Source organism: Sipha flava, unplaced genomic scaffold, assembly GCF_003268045.1.
Source record: "Sipha flava isolate LNK unplaced genomic scaffold, YSA_version1 79_pilon_pilon, whole genome shotgun sequence".
Classification (NCBI taxonomy): Eukaryota; Metazoa; Arthropoda; class Insecta; order Hemiptera; family Aphididae; genus Sipha; species Sipha flava.
Genome location: NW_020273620.1, coordinates 334,999 through 356,383, shown reverse-complemented (window position 1 = coordinate 356,383; position 21,385 = coordinate 334,999). Strand labels below are relative to the sequence as shown.

Here is a 21,385-nt window from a genome sequence, read left to right as displayed (position 1 = left end):
CGTTACCAGTTACCTCTTCCAATCCGGAAAGAAGTTTTCTGCACTTAATCACTTAAAAAATTATTTAAGAAGCACCATGTCGGAAAACAGACTGAATGGATTAGCTATGGCTAATATAAATAAAAAAGAGCAATTCGATGAAAGTGAAATAATAACTGAATTTGCCAGAAATTCGCCAGAGGATACAGCTTTCAGAGTGGAGCAAGTGACTGAACACTGAAACCAAAATTATTATTATTATTATAAATTATATGTTAATAAATATTTTTAAAACTATACTAAAATGCTTGAATTACATTTAAAAACTTGGTGGTAGATGGTGGGGGGGATTAAGGGTGAATTCTCATATCCTCTCTTACTTTACTTACTTACTAAAAAAGTGATTAGCCTCTCCCATTTAAAAATCCCGGCTACGCCACTAATCTGGAATATGTATCGATCACTTTTGGTGGAAAGTGGGAACGAAAAAAAATATCTATCACTAAAGCAGCCACCTAGCCCCGCTGGCTTCGCAAACAGTGCAGTACACGGGCTATTTTCGAATGGTTTTATCTGCATGTGGTATATCATACAGCTATCATATTTTACCACGTAGCAATAAAGCAATAAGAACTTTTATTATTTCGTGACCGCAAAATCACTGGCTTTATCTGAACTCTGAGATACGTGGTGTCGTCTACCGCAGAATTGTCTCCGCATATAAAGATAGTCCGGGTACAATTAATGCAGACGTATCAGCGCGTTTCAGAAGTGTTCAAAATTCTTTCTGCGCACATCATAACACCGTTCGATGCAAAGTAATTAATTTACCGTTTATTCAAAAATTGTGCACACAGTGCGAAATTGACTTGTCAATCACGTGCGACATGCTATTTTTACGGTTTTCCACGACGGACAGAAAATTTCGTCGCGTAAAATCGGGATTACATGACTATAACGTAATAGTGTATTTCCGGCGATCGATAGTTCATAAATGATTTCGTTATTATTATTATAATGTTGAATATTTCGAGAGCTATGGCGAAAGTCTCGGGACTAAATGCTAAACACTGCACCCGTAGAATCTTGGTGTATTCTATGCTGTGTAAGACAATGTGTATACAGTGTAAGATTGTATACGGGAAAACTTAACGGTCCAGGCAATGCGGTTCAATCGTGGTTTAATCTGACGAGCAATTTCGTCTACCACGCAATTTTCTCAAACTTTGATTTAGTAATTTATTTTATAACATCAACTGTTACATATAGGAAGTAAAAATCTGCAAATGATTCCTGTCATCCATGTCATATGAAACTTTTAAAATATTTTGAGCGTCTTAAAAATCGAATAATAATAATAATAAAGAACATACACCATTCCAATGTTCAAATTTTAGAACCAAAAATACTTCCGTCCTATGCAGACTATAAAATACATAAATAATATTTTATGAATTTCCCAGAAAAATACCACGGTTTTGACATTTTGTATGAAAATTATTATTAAAATGTTGAATAACTTTAATGACTGGTTGTATTTTGTATAATATTTAGCCAGTAGGAAAAACAATAATCAATATTACTTATATAATTAATGTAAATTTGTACTTTTAAATACATTATATTAAAAGGAAAATTAAATAAAAGTACTAAGTATGATGTGATTTCAAGGGATAAAAATCGAGCGAACATTTTATGGATTAAAATAAAGTAAATAAAACATATAACGCCGAGCAACTATACAACACGCAATCGTGGACCACATAATGAGTTAAATATAAAAAGTGTGATCGAACCTGTTAACTACTATAGATAATTGCATCCTAGTTGAATTATTTATCTATTAATTTTAATGGTCGACATTTTAATGATGATGTTATTATTAGGGAACGGATTTATTTCTAAAAATATAGAAATAAAAATATAGAAATATATATATATATATATATATGTGTGTAAATATAATTTATAAAATATGTGCTAAAAACATCCAAATATGTAGGAAAAAAATTTAATTAAAAAAAAATTATTATTAATAATATATAAATAATTCCAAATTTTTAGAAGGGTGTCTGCCATTCATTATGCCATTGATTGATTTAAAATCAATATAGCCTGGAATTTTTTTCTATAACAGCATGCGTTTTCTTTTTTACAGCATATCCTATTGGTCCGTTTACTAATTTTCATTTTGCAATCGTTGATTCGACAATTTGCATACCATCATTTAAGAAAATATTTTGTTTCTAATTTTGTAAATGTATGTGCAATAAAACTAAAATTCACTGAGATGAAAATTATATTAGTTTTAATGTTTCATTTTGCATAATATTTTGAGATTTTCTAATAGCGATAGAAGTTACTAGATCCAAATTTGAAATAATTTCTTGTACTTTTATACAAAGAAGATGCATGAATGAAAAGATAAAATATATTTAAAAATATTAACAAATTAGTAAAATTTTAAAAATATGTAATTATACCAAACTATATAAAAATATGTAAAATAAAAGTAGCATCATATTAATGGTTTAAATCATGAACATTTCTTATCGAATCTTAAATATCTCGTTTTAATAAAAATATGTATTTACATATAAATCCGTTCCCTAGTTATTATGAACAAAAGTTAGAATTGCATGAGGTTTAAATATTTTAATATGGTTTTCACATCACACGCATCATATTCAAAAATAACGCCTTACTAAATTTTGCGACGGTTTACGTGGGAGTCATCATATTTTATTAGATATAGACGACACGTATGTAATATTACCATTTACATATGTAATATTATCTAAATTAAAAACTAAAACACTATTTTTATGAATACATTAATAGCATATTTTATAGTATGTGGACAAAAGCTTCCTTGCTTAATTATCGTAATAAATACTAGCAACTGAAGCATGACTTTAATATAAATACAATAATAATTTACACTAATCGGATTTTTATTTGAACTTATTAATTTAACCCGTTATTATTTTAACCTGTATGGTCATTCATTCATAGAATATTGTTTATTACAGAAAATTAAGTATAGAATCATTTTAATATTTTTAATATAAACATATTTCTATAAGTTGTGCTCAACATTTTGCCAAAGAGATGTATCCTTCTGCTACCGGATTTATTTCGATAAATGTAGGACCTAACATATTTTAACTATGGATTCATTTGATTCATAAATAATGTAATAAAAAATAAAAATATAAACTTTTAGTTAAGATAACTCTTGAATAATAATTAAAAAAATTAACTCATGATAATCTACAAATACATCCAACGTAGAGCATATAATGATTTGTTTTTTTTTATTATTTTTTTTACTTAAATTATAACTTAATTTTAATGAGTATAATTGTAATAATTATTAAAATAACAATGCCATATAAATATATATATACCTGACTGTTTGAGTTTTTGTTTTTTGTGAGTTTATTTCAGAATTATGTGGAGCATTGTTAAATGTATTTTCCGGTGGTTTTGAATTTATCTATAAAACAAAAACATAATATAGTAAGTACATAAAATAATTAATAAGCCATATTGTAATATTCTTATATTTAATAAAAATAAAAACATTCAAAAATTATTGATTTCCGTAACTTATATTAATATCATCGTACATAAATCAAAATTTAAACATGGTAGTTAAACAACTATACTTTTATCGACAAGATTTATGCAAGTTATAAAGCATCATTAACACTGCGTATGCAAACTATATTTAAATTTGTAATTTTTTTTGCTGTACATATTAAAGACAAAATTGTATAAGCATCTAAATATAATTTAATTTTAAAATATTGAAAAGAATTATTTTATTTTTAAAAATTAGCCAGTTATCTTATTTTATTAAATAATACTAAAATATTTTCTAAATTAAATATTTGAAAATTATAAAAAATACTTCATTGTACTTGATTATATAAAACACATTTCTTTAAATACTTTAGAATAATAGTAGTCATATTGTTAACATTAAAAAAAAACTGAATCTGTTATAATTAAATTATTGTTTATAAATGTATTCATTAGTGTTTAACAATAATCCTACAACATTTTAAGAATCACATATATATTACAAGTTCCGTAGAAAATTAAACATAGAAATATTTGAGTTGTTGCCAGATTATACTTTATACGTTATAAATAATGTATTTCTACATACTCATTTTGAAATAATATGTTAATGTATTTATTAAAATATCTATTTAAACACAATTTCAAAGTTTTTCTTTATTATTTCCAACCATAGTGAAATCATCTAATATTTTAAAATTGCAAGTCCCTTGATTTAGAAGTGATGACATTTGTATGAGTTTGGTGTTTACTAGAGTAAGTTCGTGAAATTAAATTTAGGTTTTCATATTATAACCTACAGTCGTTTGAGTACGGCCTTTTAGACCACACATCCAAACATAACTGCCTTCATCATTCACGATTTTGCGCTAGCATATGCCTATCTTCCTCCGGGTAAAAATCTGTTACATCTTTTTTGACACAATCCTCCCATCGTATTCGAGGTCTTTCTAGTAGTCTTTTCCCTCTTGGATTCTCTAGTAAGACCGTCTTTGTCATAGCATCAGGTTTCCTCCACACATGACCAGCCCATTTCAATCTTCTAATTTTTATCTCCTTTATTATATCCGATCTATTATACAGGTCATATAGCTCCTCATTGTGTTTTTTACGTCATTCACCTGATTGCGGGTCATGACATAGTCCATATATCCTTCTTTATATTTTTCTTTCAAAGACCCTCAGTTTTGACTCGTCACTTTTCCTTACAGTCCAATATTGTGCTACACATAGTACTATAGATCTTATAAGTGTGGCCTATAGTTGAACTTTAAGTGTCTTTGAGAGTATTCTTGACTTAAGTAAGTAACCTATTGCGTAATAACACTTGTTGCCCATTTGGATCCTTTTAAATATCTCATACTCCATATTGTTTGATTGGTTGATCATTCTACTCAAATATTTAAATTGTGATACATTTTTGAAACTATAATTCCCTAACTTTAGAAACTCTTCTGCTTGTCTTCCGTACCATTGTCTACTTATTTCCATATATTCTGTTTTCTCCTTGTTAATTTGAAATCCTACTCTTCTTGCCGCTGTTATAAGTCTTTCACATAGACTTCTCACTGTATTTATATCATTCCCTAAAAGCACTATATCATCTGCGTATGCTAAAATACTTATTGATGTTCCATCAAGTTTCACCCCTTTATCTGGTGAGATATTCATCATTCTAATTACTTTTTTCAGAACTAAATTAAAAATAATGATGGATGGTGCATCACCTTGTAGTAAGCCTTTATTCGCCTGTACTTTCACTTTTACCATGGTCCCATTTAATGTGGCCTTAATTAATCCTATAAGTTCTTGTGGAAATGTTCTAAAATGTTGTATATATTTTCTCTGTTGATATTTCTTTCTTTTCTGTAGTATTCAATCTAATGATTGGTTAGTAGCAATTTCCATGTTTCTCTATCACCAGCCTTTCTCTTCAATTCTTGATACGAGTACATCCTTGATCTTCCATTATCTGACTTATGTATTGCAATCTTGGCTTTCCTCTATAGTTTTTTCCGTCGATTACACCTTCTAAGATTAATAATAGCAGCCCATCGTGTCTTAAAATATGATCTATTAATTCATTTCGCCTTTTCTGTATACTCTTCTACGTTTATTTTTTCTCCGATATCCTTTCTAAAACTTTTTCATAAGTGATTCTATTAGTTCAACTTATCTTTTGCATCCTCCTGTAGCACCACATTTCGAATGCTTCTATTCTTCTCATTTCTTCTCTTGCAATAGTCCATATTTCACATCCATATAACATAATGCTCTAGATGTACGTTTTTAGTAGATTCTTCCTGATATTAAGGTCAATGCTTTTTGAAATAAAAATATTTCTTTTCTTATTAAATGCTACTTTAACTCGAGATATTCTTTTTATAATTTCTTTTTTGCATCTTCCATCTGAGCTTATAGTTCTACCTAAATATATGAAGTCTTTTACTTGTTCTATAGTTTCACCAACCTTTAATTTTATTCTTGTTCTTATGTTGTTACTATCATACACTTTTTTGAAATCTACAAAAATTGTATGTAGTTCTTAATCGAATTTCCAAGTTTTTTGAGCTAGTTGTCTTATAATAAATATTTTTACTACTAGAATATGTATAATATTACTATCGTACGTTCGTAAGATGAACTTCACCTTTAAAATCTTTGAATCTATTAACTTTTCATTTTTCTATCGGTTTTTTTTTTAATTTCCGTTTGGATATTTATCGTCCTCCGTAAGAGTATACTCCGTTAATAATATTATGATGTCACATGACTACCAAAAATAACTATGAATGTCGAATGATGAATTATGACATTTTGTTGTTATTAGATTTTTCTCCTTCAGTTACTCGCAAATTTAAAATCAAAAATATCTTCTTGTGTAAAATTAAGAAATTTTTTTCCAAATAGCAGCCTAATATCACGCTTAATATGAGCCATTTATTTGTAATCTCAGAAATTTATTAGGCTTCCATTTAATTTATTGTAACTGATATTAGGAACTATTCATTGATTGTTAAAAAATATGGTGTATTGCACACTGTATATTTGGTTTATGTATGATTTCAATTATAAATGTATAATTGATGAAGTATGTTTTACCTTTAATTTTTATCTTTAATTTAAAATTAATTTTATCATGAATTTCAGTAATGTGAAGAAAAAAAATTAATAGCAAAGCAAGTGCAAATGGTATGTTATAGCACATTAATAAGCACCTAGTAGTATTTTATAAAAAATATAATCAACAAACCTGAAATTTATCTCGGTGTATCATTAAAAAGTGTTTAACTTTTGAAACATCATTTGTTCGAATAGCCACTTCCAATAATTGACTTTCGAAACTCAGGTGGTCTGATGCAGAGGAACCAATACTGAAAACATGAAAACAAAACAAGAAAAAAAAATAAATAAACAAGTATAGATAAAAAACACATATGCGTTCACTTTTCATTTACGAATTTCTTATGTTTATTATAATTACGAAATTTAAAAAAAATCAATTTTTATATTTCATAATTATCACAGTTTTCAATGAAGTGAATTTAGACTTAAATTTTATCATTAGATTACTGTACATTATACCATAACATATAACATAGTTATACGTTAAAATTAATTCGCATAATTGTAGTATGCATACTTATTATATAAATGGCTAAAACTTTCGATTAATAAATTCCAAATAAAATAAATAAAAATGTTGTAAGTGGCTAGTTATAAAGAAGTAAACAAAATATAAAACATTGTTTTTTATGATACATTAATTTAATAATTAGTTTCATTTTATTTATTCAGCAAATATATCTGTACATAATTATTAACGACTATTTCACCATGAAGTATTCTATTAACTGTTGTTTTATAAATATTTTTTTATTATCAAATTGTATAAGCTGTGTTTCATTTACTTATAATAATAGTTTCAAAATACCGGTAAGGAAACAGTTTGACATATATTGTGTTACATAATAGCTTTTAATATGTGTGCACTGTCCATTTTGTTTTTTGCACGTGTATATATTGTTTTGTAATAAAGTATACCCATCGTTTAAATAATTTCAAAACATACTGTTAACATAATATTGAACATAGAATATTTCTTTAGTGATAATTGAGAAAATATTTTTTCCTACATGTCTCTTACCGAATATTTATTTAATTTTTTATGTATAAATTTTCATACAAAAATAATTTACATTAATAATAATAACACACATTTCCATTTTTCATATTGTCAAATTAAACAATTCTTGATAAATTAATCTTTTAAACAAATCATCGAGGACCAATTTAAACTTATTGTGAAATAAAATCTAAAGGAAAATAATTCGAAATACTTATTTATCGGTAAATAGTTACAATAAATTATAAAATAAAAAGTTTAATTTTTTTCTTTTTTTACTCATATTAAACGTATATAATAATAATTTATGACATTAATAACAATGTATCAAATAACTTATTTTGTTTTTAAAAAAAAATCTGATTATTATTCTAGACAAATTTAGGATAGTGTCAGCCATTGACATTTTTACTCATGATAATTATTATATTAATTATAAAATTAATTACTATTTTAATTACCATTAATAATTAAATTATTAGTATAAAAAATAATATCTGATCTTAAGACTAATAATTTTGGATATTTCTTGTTGAAACTTATAATTTAACACATAACCTGATTTTAATTTTAATAGTACTATCCAAAATACATGGAAATAATATGAAAATAATATTTGGTACGGATAAAACTTTATTTTCATATATATAGTATTTTAGTTACAATATAATATTATTCCGAAAAAAAATTGGGATGGAGGAGCAGAACGGTATCAAGGATAATATCTAAGGTATTAAGCACTCTTAAATCCGCTTTTAGATATATGTTTGATAAAAGGATTTCGCAAAATATTGCGCCAGCACTGTGGATAACAGTATTTTTTACATTTAAATGCAACTCTTACGATATATTTTTTTAATATACATTCGTCCATGATGAAATGCATATTGAAAAAATATATAAGATGCAAGTGTAATAATGTAAAATTTATAGTTATGTCGTTGAGAAAAAAAATATTTAAATGCAAAGTAAATACAAGAAATAAAATATCATTGATCGATTATTGAGCATAAAATATAATTTAGGCAAATATACCACGTTAATATTTTATTTTAATTTTATTTCATACAAATAATTTTTCTTTACTCAGAAAATCGTTAACAGTCGTATTATTCTGAAGTTACAACTTAAACTTTGTATAAATTATTAATTAATTATTTTTTGATAATCCAACGATAGAAAAGAACATCAGTTAGAAAGTTAAAAAATATGTTCCCTAGTCAACAAAAAAAAAAAAAAAATAGATTTTTGAATAGCCATTATTTCAAACCTGTCTAAATGTGTAGATAAAAGTAATTGAAAAATCATATAAAAAAACCTGTATTTATAAGTAATATAAATTTTAAATTTCCGTAGTAAAAAAAATAGTAAAAAAGAGTAAAAAAAGTATGGCTTATCTTTAGACCAATTAATTGTCTGTAAAATATTATATCACAAACTAAATCTACACCAAATATTTGGTGTGTGATAACTACATAGTATAATCGTATGGGTTGCTATTTTTTTTATACAGAATAAAATAATCATAGAGGTCTTTATTCACATTGTGTATCTACTAAAAAATGTACTTTTTTAATGTCTAAAGAAAAATTATTTTTGGTCAACATGACCAACATGAGAACTTTCATTACTCAAAATTCTCTAAATTCACGTAAGATAATTGAACAATGTATTTCGTTATGGGCACTGCAAATTTAAAATTAACAAATGTTTTCAAAATTCATTTTCTAGCTATTCACACGAACAAAATGTACGAAAAAGCCATTTTTCAATGTCTAAATTACAAAATTTTGAACCTAAACCAGTTAGCATTCTATTTATAGTTTGCACTAATTACAATTCACACTCGTTTGGTAGTTGTAAAATTACGTAAATATTATCAAACATAAAATGCTTTATGTATAGTATTTCATGTCACATTCATGTGATATTCTACAAAACATATACTTGCAATTATCTCTCCATACAAGACGTATCAAATCCATTCATAAAAATACATTATTTGTGTTTATTTTTCTTCAAATCATGATTTTACTAATATTATTTAAATATATGTTTGTCACCACCATATATGACAATTGGTTTTGATATTACTGAGAAGGGTTATTTAAAAATAAATAAGATTTTATATTCCATATTACCCAATCTTAATGAATTTTTAAACTTTTAATGTATCCAATTAGTGAACTTGATACAAACAGACATAAGCTAAAAAGCTCATGCTAGTATTTATCTCATCGAACCTATATTATTTCGTAGCTGTATTATTCCACGCTGAATGATATTGAATTTAATGAACGATTCATTGTTTTAAGTCCACTAAGCACCCTTATTAGATCAGTCAATATGACATAATATTGTAAATAAACTTGACCTCATTAACATAATTAAGTATTAAAATCACATACAATTGTGTGTTTTATTTTATATTTCAGAATATATATTTTAAGAACTACTAATTGTATCATTGTTTTATCTTATGGTATATGCTTAATAACAAAGTTAGTAATTTTATACAGAATTTGATATTTTTAGTTTGAATTAAATACACTTTTGGCTGATGGAACAATTTTAAATAAAAATAATTGTAATAATAAATTGAGTGAAAACTAATGAGTTGCATTATTTACTTTATCAGATCGTTAACTTTTTAAATTAAATTTCGGAGAATGTAAGTGTCTGTTATTTTAAATAACATCCATTTATTTAAATAAAAATTAATAGTACATTATACAAAAATTATATTAGTCTGTTAAGTGCCTCGCAATTAATAAAACCCATAAAAATTGTAACCCAATCACTCAATTAAAGTTTTTACTATGTTTATTATAAATATCTTATCTATGTTTGTAGTAAAAATTGTACCTACGTTTTACATGTTGAAAATGAACTTATTACATTGTAATATTTAAAAGAAACTAGAATTGTACATTGCATTGTTCTTTTTTTTTTATCATTCTGTTAAGTTGTAAATTACTAAAATATAGATCTCAAAACTTTGGAATAATATCGTAGATTGATTTTAAGTGGTTGGTTACTTTGTAACACAGTAATGCTATTACGTTATCATCATGGGTAGATAGGTCCACTGGGAAATCAGGATCTTACCGGTAGGCCTTCAACTATATTTAAACTCATAGGCCCCAATCCTAGAATATTAGAAAAAGAAAAATTATTATTTCATAATACTAGCAGCACAATATATTCGTAAATGTGTATTTTTAATTGTTATACCCCATAAGACGCTTCTGCATATAAGTATATATATCAGAGATAACCGCGTTAATCCATACTTATATACATGAATAATAAAATTTGCCATGTCTATCTATGTTATATTATGTACTAAAACTACTAAATAATGTACAAAATGTATGTTTAAATATGTATGAATAATACTCGTAAAAATAAACAATCATTTTTCAACGAGTGTTGATAAGCTACAATGATAAATGATAATTTTGTATCTACGTTTGTACATTGTAATAAATTCAAATTTCGTTATTATATTTTTAAACAATGCGTATCAATGTTAAATACTCAAATATTATAAATGAATAATATTCTATAACTATTAAACAATGTAAACTTTATTCTGTTTATAGACTAATATTTCTAAATTTAATAATGTTTTTAATATTTGTATGATTTTATTTTTGTTGTTTTAATATTTTCAAGTGATTATTCAGGTTTAGTGTCATATAACCACAGTTCAAATATAAATGTAAAATTTTTTGTACTTTGATGCTTTTATGTGCTGGTGAAGTACAATGTATATACAAATGCATACCGTAGTTTTTTTCATTGCTTAAAAACTAATTTTAACAAAATCTGTTACACAAATAAGGTGTGAAAGAAGTTTTGAAGTTGAAAACTTTAAGAAATACATTAATCAAAAACATTTTGGAAAATTTTATGTTGATGAATGTAGAGAAAGATTTACTGAATACAATTGATTCAAATAATATTATTAAGAAATTAAATTCTTGAAGTAGTACATTTAATACATTTTTATAATTTTAATATTTTATTATCTAGTAATAATTACATAAATTATTAATATGTTTTTAGTATACATTAATTGTTAAATATAGCGAGTATGCAAAAAATGTCGTCCTATACTCGTTAATGCCTATATGTTATTGGTACGATTACAAATTTAAAAAAATGAATAACATTTGCATAAAAATAATAAAAAAAAATTTCTTCGAAATTCCCATTTAATAGTATGTCAATTTTGTTGATATGTGTATTGTTCGGAATGAATCATAAGATTGAAAATGATAATTACAGGTTTTCAAAATCAGTGCAGTTATGATGCGTGTAAAAGATGGAAAATCATTTTAAGCCATCGCGATAAATACCTGCAACGCGGAGAGTTTGATGATGGAATAAATAACTTTGATGGATTTAGCCCATCCAGCAACAGTTGTTCGGAGTTCCTCTCGCCGTATTCGCCGAAAGGATTATGGCCCACGTTCGAAGTCGCATTATGTTGACGGTCATCCTGCAAACACACATATGTATGTCTCATGAGATACATTATGAGATAATCCTGGACTAGAATAATGGTCGCATACGCATATAAAACGGAAGCAATGCGTTGGACAAAATATACAAGTATAATTATTTGAGTGCTATAACAACGACTACGACGCGTCCCGTAATGTTAAAATTTTATTATTTGATATTTCTTCACCGTACAGTACATTAAAAACAATTCAATTACTTATTATTTATTTTAAGTAATTTTCACTAGGTGGCACTTCAATAAAATTGTTTGCCATCGTAGTTCATAGACGTGGTATTCTTCTGCAAAGGAATATACAGGAAAAATCAACTCATGTCACTACGGTTGTTATGAGAATGTATTGGTTAGTGGCAACCACCACAAAGTAGCATTCAATTATCACTGGGGGACACTAGTATCACGACCTTTATATGTTTAAATATGCAACATCTTATATTATTATAACATTTATAGATTAGTTTTACGAAATTCCATTTTTTTTTATTAATTTTTGCTAAGCTTATTATCGTATAGTCTTATAGTTTCTGAAGCTCTACAATTTATGAGAACACATTAAAAATATTTATTCAGTGGTTCTATTTTAACAGCATTTAAATTATAAGTCGGTACATTTCTTGAACATAAACACCTAAAATCCGCTCGAAAATCATTTTCAAATGCTATAAATTCGACCATAAACGTTTCTGCCAAAGACAATTACCTTCAAGTTAAAATGATGGAAGAGAGGTGGATTTTAGTGAAATTATAACATACATTATAGGTACCACAAATGTTGATTTTAGTTAGCAATGACGGTGTCAGATTTGACGTCGCTCATAAAAACTCAATTTACCTCACTATAATACGGTGTTGAATAATTATTAATTTGATGCGCAATAGTGTTCACACAACAATATAACATCAAACTATACCCGCACTCCATATGTTCACTATGTACACGTTCAGCTTATAATATTGTGTTGATATTAATTTTAATATTGTAATTAGATTAACTACTATGTATGTTTACTGCAAATTAAATTGAGAGCTGTATTATTCATATATCAAAATATTTAAATAATAAAAGATACATAAACATTTTCGTGAAAAGAGTTCATAAGTAATAAAAGATACATATGAACTCTTTTCACAACACAAATTTAAATATATCAAAATGTATTACAACGAAGTATGAGGTTATTTCAAAACGGACAATTCAACGATTAATTTACTATAAAAACTCATTTTCGAACATTATACTTATGGAAATATAAAATCAATATACATAAGAGTAAAAATAAGGTAAGCTTTTGGATTATTTGTTAAATGAATGAACAACGACATTATTGTGAATGCGCGTAGAAAAATAAATTTAGTACCCACTCGTATGTCACATTCTGATCCCAAAGCGTCAACATCATAATCGAGGTTTTTTGATTCCCGTGATTTTGGGTACGGTTATATTAATTTTAAACGTTAAATATTTATTATTGTGAGATAACCGTTGATTATAAAATAGTTGATTGAACGCTCACGTTTGACGTGATTTAAATTTGTTTTCTCTGTAGTGTTATGAGTAAGTAATTAATGAGTAGTAAAGCAAACTCGGTCTTTGTTTTCAAACCGTATTGACATGAAACCAGTATGATCATTTAAATATATCGTAATATAAAAAAAAAAAAATTTATAAATTAATTAGTTATAAGTAAAGAATTAATAAATATTTTCAGAATTATAATGTAACGTCAATAACTTACTGAATTAATACAAAAATAATAATTTAACTCTTAGTGCGTATATATTTTATCCTGTTCCAAACACGTTTTATACCCAAGAGTGTCTTTACGTAAATATCTTATATCTATATATACTATATAGTATCTATATTCTATATCCTACCACTCCTACCAGTGTCGTCGAACTAATTATATTTTGGAATGACAAGAAAAACTCGCTCAATCCAACGTTAATACATTGCTTTGTTTTTTAGTTTTCCAAGATTAAAATATTAATAATTTTTGCGTTATATCTACGCTTTGAAGATATATTTTATAATTTACCAAATTAAATAATATAAATCAAAAATTATAAATTATAAACTTTGAAATTTATGTACAACAATATAACATTGGAGTACATTATTGTATACAAACTCATAAAAGGTAAATGGTTTTTGCAATATATAAAAAATTATACAATGTATCTATTGTGGATTAATTATTTTACATATTTCAATAAATTTAAAAATCTATTGAGTGAATAACTATATAGGTCTACAGTTATAAATTTCACGTTAAGCTTTCGTAGAAAACCCATTTTACAATAAGAGTCGAAATAAATAAACCACCTTTTTTTATTTACTATATGAATTCATACGGTGTTGGGTTCATTCACGGAGTATGGTATATGAAATTTAATAAAATATACACTTTCTTTTTTGAGAAATATACTTATGTACTCAGTTTTACTTAAAATTAATTTAAATCGATTTTCGTATAAACATACGTATAGAGCGTTATTAATAGAAATCCATTCATATATTTAAACAAAAATGAATGAATTTTAGTATCATGATAATGAACTCATATTCTACGAATAACTTAAAATATTAATTTAAATTTAAATTTAGTAAAAATTTATTAAATATCGATGTTTGAAATTTTCATCAAACATTTATATTTTAAATATATATATGTATACATATAGATAAATTTTGTTCTTTTCACTTTCTTCTATTACGTAAAACCAATTTTAATTTATGTTCTGAGATAACCCTTTAGTTAAAATTCACCGACAGTGTGAACAACGTAATCTATATTATAATGCAACTAAATGTAATATATATATTATATATAACGCAACACGCAAATAATGGTTAAATTAATTAATTAGCAACAATTTTTTTCCACCAAAACAGTCTTGATGTTCCGTAAAAACCATGCGCATAATATTATTTATAAAATAACGCTGATTTAACGATATTAACATTTGTGTACGTTTAAAATAGGTAACAGATTTTAATTGTAAGTAATTGCAATTGGTCTTCAATTTATTTTTTCCGAATATTATATCGGAACAAACGTTTGTCCGTGCCTGCAGTTATAGTACCATTGAAATACTATTTACTGTGCAATGTATACTATTAAATTTACGTCATTTGATTATGAAATAATTGTGTTGAACAATCTTCGACGAAAAAAGACAAATTTAAACCTATAATGTATTCATAACATAATTCCAGAATCAAACCATCGACCAACCGTAATTATAACAGTCCGTGCGTGGACGGAATGGAAGGTTTGACCGTTGCAGTAATAACCGGGTGGGTGCCTGTCATTCTTCGTACATTCATCCTTTACTATACCCTACGTGGTGCATAGTTATCTGTCCGGTTCATCCGCCGACCAAATTCATCTACCTCTGGCCTAACCTACATACTACTTGCAGACTCGTCGTATATTGTATCTTGTGGACTCTGTACACCACGAGCGTGCTCTCTAAAATAATTTTGACCTTTTCTTATTTTTTTTTTCTCTTTTATTTTCAAATATTTTATACTTTCATTTCACACGTCATCATAATATTACATCTTCAAAGGAAGACAATATGTGTGCAGTGAACACGCGCTAACCTCCGATTTGATTAATTAATAAATCGATTCAATATTATAAGTATTTTTTTTTTTCATGTTTTATATATACAATATATGGGGTTGTTTTTATTATTGCTATTCACGTGTATTAGTGCAGTTTAGCAGTACCAGTACAGAGTCGAGCACCGTGTTTGGCACGTGGCTCAACCCAAACGTGACAAATCGTCATTTTTCGCGTCTACGTGATCCTATATTTCGCCTGAGCCCAATCGTCATGAAAAAAGAAAAAAAAAAGCGCAAAAATAAATAAAATTTAGAACGAGATAAGAAGTAAATACGAAAAAAAGTTTACATATGAAAACATTTTAGTGCATTTTTAAGACCGCGTACGTATTTGTTTTTACTACTGTAGTGCATTTGACTTGTTTTAAGAGCTATACCTACCTAATACCTATGAATCATAAAAAACAAATATCATACATGTTAAACTAACAAATTATAATAAAAATATTGAGTCTAAATATACGAAACATATGTTTGTTCGTTGAATTTAATGTATTTTGTATTTTACGTGTGTACATATCATGTTCGATGTGTTAGTACAGTGTAAATTAGCATGAATATTGAAACGAAAGATTCTAATATTCATTAAATTATTATACCCTTGTACTTATTGGCCAACATTGTAATAGTAAAATTTATATGTTATAATGCATATCAATTAAATAAATTATAAATATTTCGTGTATTTTGAATGGTCTGAGTGTGTTAAAAAAAAATTAAATCGATTCAGTTTCTAAAAATCAGTGCTAGTTTTAAATAAAAATTACCAAATGGTAAATCAATTATTATTTAGAATTAAATAAGAAAATTGACTAAATAAAAAATAGTTAATAATCTTATTAATTATATTAAAAATAAAATATTAATTAAATTGATTTAGGTCAAAACTTTAAAATGCACTAAGGTCGTATTGTGCAAGACTAATTAAAGTTAACGATTTTGTGCAAATTAACAGCGTTCATGTTCTAGAATTTTTTTCTCTAGAGAACAAACAAATAAAAAACATATTTAATGCCTTTAAAATGTATTACATTTAAAAAGTTTTTGAAAATGTGTGTAAAAAATTTCAATAGTCTCATACACAATAAAAAATAATAAAATAAATTATAATAAAATAAATAAAAATAAATATTCAAAGTCATCTCTGCAGTATTTTCCGTTTAACTGAACCATTTATCGTACTTATTTAATTTTAATTAATTACTTTGTGCTCACAGTTAACCAGTAGGAAAAAAAATGCAAAGCTATTTACGAAATTTATTTATAAATATAATTATATATTGTATATAAATCTGAAATATTGTTAGAAATCTAAAATTACAAAGTATCTGATTTGAAAACAAAACTTACATAGAGTGTTAATCTATGTAATATTTTATAGGATTATATGATAGGAATGAAATGTATCATTTACAAATAATTTCAATTGATTCAAGTACCTATCATCTAGGTTTTATTTTCTTTTTAATACATATTCCCCCATTCAAAAAAAAAAGCATGTTTATGTCACTGTATACATATGTTATAAAATTATACAATGTGCATTTTTTTTTAATAAAAGATTTGTGTTTCGAAGAAAAATACTTTTTTATTTTTAAATGTTAAAATTTGACATTGCAAATATTAACATATGCAGTATATTAAATACATCGATTTTAAATTCTGAATTTTAAAAGAGAAATGTATTGATTTTATTATAATTTAATGCATAATATAATTATATTTTCAAAATGTATTTTTATTGTTTTTCATGTATATAGACATGATTTCTACCAAAAGGATTACATACATCACTGAAAAAAAGTAAAAAATAAAAAATGGGTTGCATTTGGTATTTTGGGGAAGGGGTGGAATTAAATTTTTTATAAGTTTTTTGAACACTTATAAAAACGTAAAAAATATTGTGTACATTTTTAACCGAGATTCGAATCCTTACTGTTAATAATTTCCTATTATTTTGTTACACAAAATTAAAATTTTTATTCAATAGAATTACTCAATCATTAGGCATTTATAATAGGCAATTTTGTTTTGTTTAAACAATTGTTTAAATAGAATCCATTTTAATAATTTTCTAAAAGTTTTTTTTTTAATGAGAAAAACTGACGAAAAATTATAAAAATACGGCAAAATGTAATGATTTTAAAATAATGATTTTCGTCAAAATCAAACATTTGTATTCATGGTAACTTAAAAAATAATCGTAGGGATAAGATGTTTACTGAATGTTTTTATTACCGTTTTCTATAGATATCATTGTTATGATTTTTTTTTTTAAATATTTTTGATTAGTAATAAAATTAAAAACATTACAAGCAAAATGAAATCATAACAAAATCGGATAATTCAGTGTATTTCCATTAAACGATATTAAATAGATATAGTTTCAAAATATTTTAATGATATTTACCCTGTTTATAGGCATTTGCAATTTTCGAATTTCCTAAGCTTTAATTATCTTTTTTTTTTTTTTGCGAAAAATATAATATTAATAGTTCAACTTAATTTATTTATGCATTTGATTCTTTTTTAATGTTAACCATCTTGAAAAAAAAATAAACTGACGACCTTTTTCATTCAGAATTGTTTTTTCAAGGATAATTGTTTCAATTTTAAAAAAAACTTATTGAGCAATGCAATTCCCTCATCCCAGTATCTAACCTGACTGTGGAGTCTCTCCCGACCCAGGAGTTTCAACATTTTTAGTTTTTTTTAAGAATATATTTATACAGGAAACAGATGAAATGAAATAGGAAATATTATAATATGCTATTGTCAAACCTTTCTCAATACTTTTCATTCGTTTAACGTCAAAGTAAATTTATTCAGAACGATGAATATAGTTTTTGAAATATGTGATTAGTAATCAACATTTCGTTGGATATTATAATTCGTTTAAATCTTAAAAGCTTTTTGATAAAACGACGTTTTCCAAGTTTTGATACTTATAGGTGTCGACGTAGTACTCTAAAAGAATGTTAGTAGCACTCTACAAAGAAATTTTATATTTTATCGTACAATGAACCTAGCACAATGTTTATTAAAAACAACAAATAAAATAAAATTAATAAGTTTAGTGTTAAACGTAAAATATTTGTTCTAAATGTATGTATCAAAAAAAAAAAAAAAAAAATTAATTAAAAATGTAAATATATGATATAATAATTATATTGTTAAAATACCTTAAATGAAAGGTTCCTCCACTCTGTTTTATGCGTACGCATATATAATTTCATCTATTGAGTTTATTTTTCTAATTATAAGAGATCTATTAAAAAATTAAAATTAATTTAAAAAAATTAGCGTTTCATATCTTTATTTTTATTATTTCGATATCTTTTTTTTCGATCCATTTATTGCCCAAATACATTATTATTACTACACTTACAGGAATTATGTTAGCAAATATTTGCAATTGTTTAAGAATGAAAATATGCTCATTATATGTAAAATATGAAAATAAATAATATTAGGTGTCATATCATAAAACAGTAAATGAAGATATGGTTGGTTAAATTAAAAACATACTAAGTGTACAACTCCTATTGAACATAAAAAAAATGAAAATTATAATATTTTACCTATAGCATTTATGAATAAAAACTAATTATGAGGAGGATTATTTTAATGAATGCCTGACATTTTTATAAAAGAATATTTTAAATGATTCCATAACTTTACAAATTGTAAAGTGCCTATTTTATTTTTTTTTTATTTTGTAAGCCGATATGTATAAACTCAATATAAAAGAATAATAGTATTGTATTATATATTTAAATGAGGTATATAAGAGTAGATGAAAGAAAAAAAATGTTTATAATAATTTTATATTCATTTTAGATTTTGGATGAAACGATGATGATTTATTTTTATTTATGTATAGGTTCAATCATTCTTTTATGAGTACTCCATATTTGTTATACAGTGCTATCAGACAGTACGAATTCTCATCCATAGTGGGTAGGAACTATATTTCTATTTTTAATATTTCAATTATTTAAAAATCTCTTTAAGAAATATGACCAAGTGGATGAAATTTGAGGTACGCCTATTTTTAGCCAAATCGGATTTGGTAATTTTCTAGTAATGAATTGAAAATAAAAAAGATAATCAAAAATCATTTATTGTTAATTTTCCATTGCATAGACATATATGAAAACTTGGAGAATAAACTATAGCACATATGCACATAGGGTTAAATATATAACTCAAAGCTTTTAAGATTTTTTTTTTTTTTTATGATAAAACCATTTAGCACAAGTACGATTTACGTGTGATTTAAAAAATGTCATCCTAACATATCATACAAGTCTTCTAGTTTTAATTTTGTAAATATTAAACCAAGTGACTCAATATACAATATTAAGTGGTATACAATAGCATTAGACCATATTAGTGTGTCCAAAATTCTAATCTCTTGATGGCGATTTTTTCCTGTTTAAAAAATTGAATTCCCCGTGGGTGGTATAATGATAGTTTAAATCTTCAATTATTTATTTAATTCCAATAAGCACTTAAACAATTTTTACAAGAAATATATCAAATAATTTTATAAGATAAATATACATTTTTAAAATTGTCTAATAAATGATTAAATATTTTACCAATAAAAAAAGAATAAAGGTTGAAGTTATAAATAAATAATAAACGGTTATGAATATTTTATAAATATGATTATGATGTTCATATTTATTGTAGTATGATGTGTAATAAAATATAAGTAGTAGGTATTGGAAATCTGCCATATCATATTTTCTTTTACGTTTCAAATTTATTTATAGAAACAATAAATCGGAAGGGACGTTTTCATAAGGTTGACCATCGTGAAAAATTGTCTGTCACATTTTATGATGAGGTGAAGAGGACGTGAATAAGGATAGGTCAAAAACCACATTGCCTCAGTGTGTCGGAAACGGGTCATGAAATCTTTTCCAAGTATTCTGAAAAAAAAGAGACTTGGGGCAGCTGTGATTCGTATTTAGTCGGAACAAACATGATTTCCCATCGGACACTCTCTTGAGAGTTAAAACTTTTTTATCCAATGAATAATGAAAAGTTTTGATAGGTTTTAGTGGAATTAAGTGTTTATAAATGAATACAAATATATTTAACATTTTCTATCCGGTTTCATTTAAGCGTATTTCAAAATGATTGCTTTTCAAATACTTACTGCGGAGTCATTTTCAACGGGCGATGGCGAAGGTACTTGGAAACCGTTGATACCGGAACCCTTCATTTCAAAACAGCTTCGTCATGTCCACTTCTCGTATTTGAGTACAAACTAAAAACAAACAGGAAATTATATTAAATTCACTTCGGATACACATTTATTATTCTTAAATAGCTAGTTTCGAAGTTGGAATCGATAAAATTAAATTCCATAAACAGTTTAAATGGTAAAATGATTTACCATCATTCAAAACTATAACTTTTCACCAGATCACTATAATAGTAAATACAGTAATACACATATTCATAAATAATGTATAAAAAGTTTTAAATAATACATCGTATCAATTTAAATGAA

The 21,385-nt window shown here is 25.6% G+C and overlaps 1 protein-coding gene across 1 annotated transcript in view; it reads right to left on the bottom strand.

Annotated features, from left to right (window-relative positions):
- Positions 1–21,385, bottom strand: part of LOC112692993 — a 348,829-nt gene that overhangs the window by 104,693 nt on the left and 222,751 nt on the right. Inside the window, exons 5-8 of the mRNA XM_025567839.1 lie at positions 21,029–21,139; positions 12,058–12,200; positions 6,821–6,941; positions 3,390–3,478 (exon numbers count right to left, since the gene is read on the bottom strand). Of these exons, the coding sequence (XP_025423624.1) occupies positions 3,390–3,478; positions 6,821–6,941; positions 12,058–12,200; positions 21,029–21,094 (419 nt within the window). The 5' untranslated portion in view covers positions 21,095–21,139. The remainder of the gene's footprint in view (positions 1–3,389; positions 3,479–6,820; positions 6,942–12,057; positions 12,201–21,028; positions 21,140–21,385) is intronic.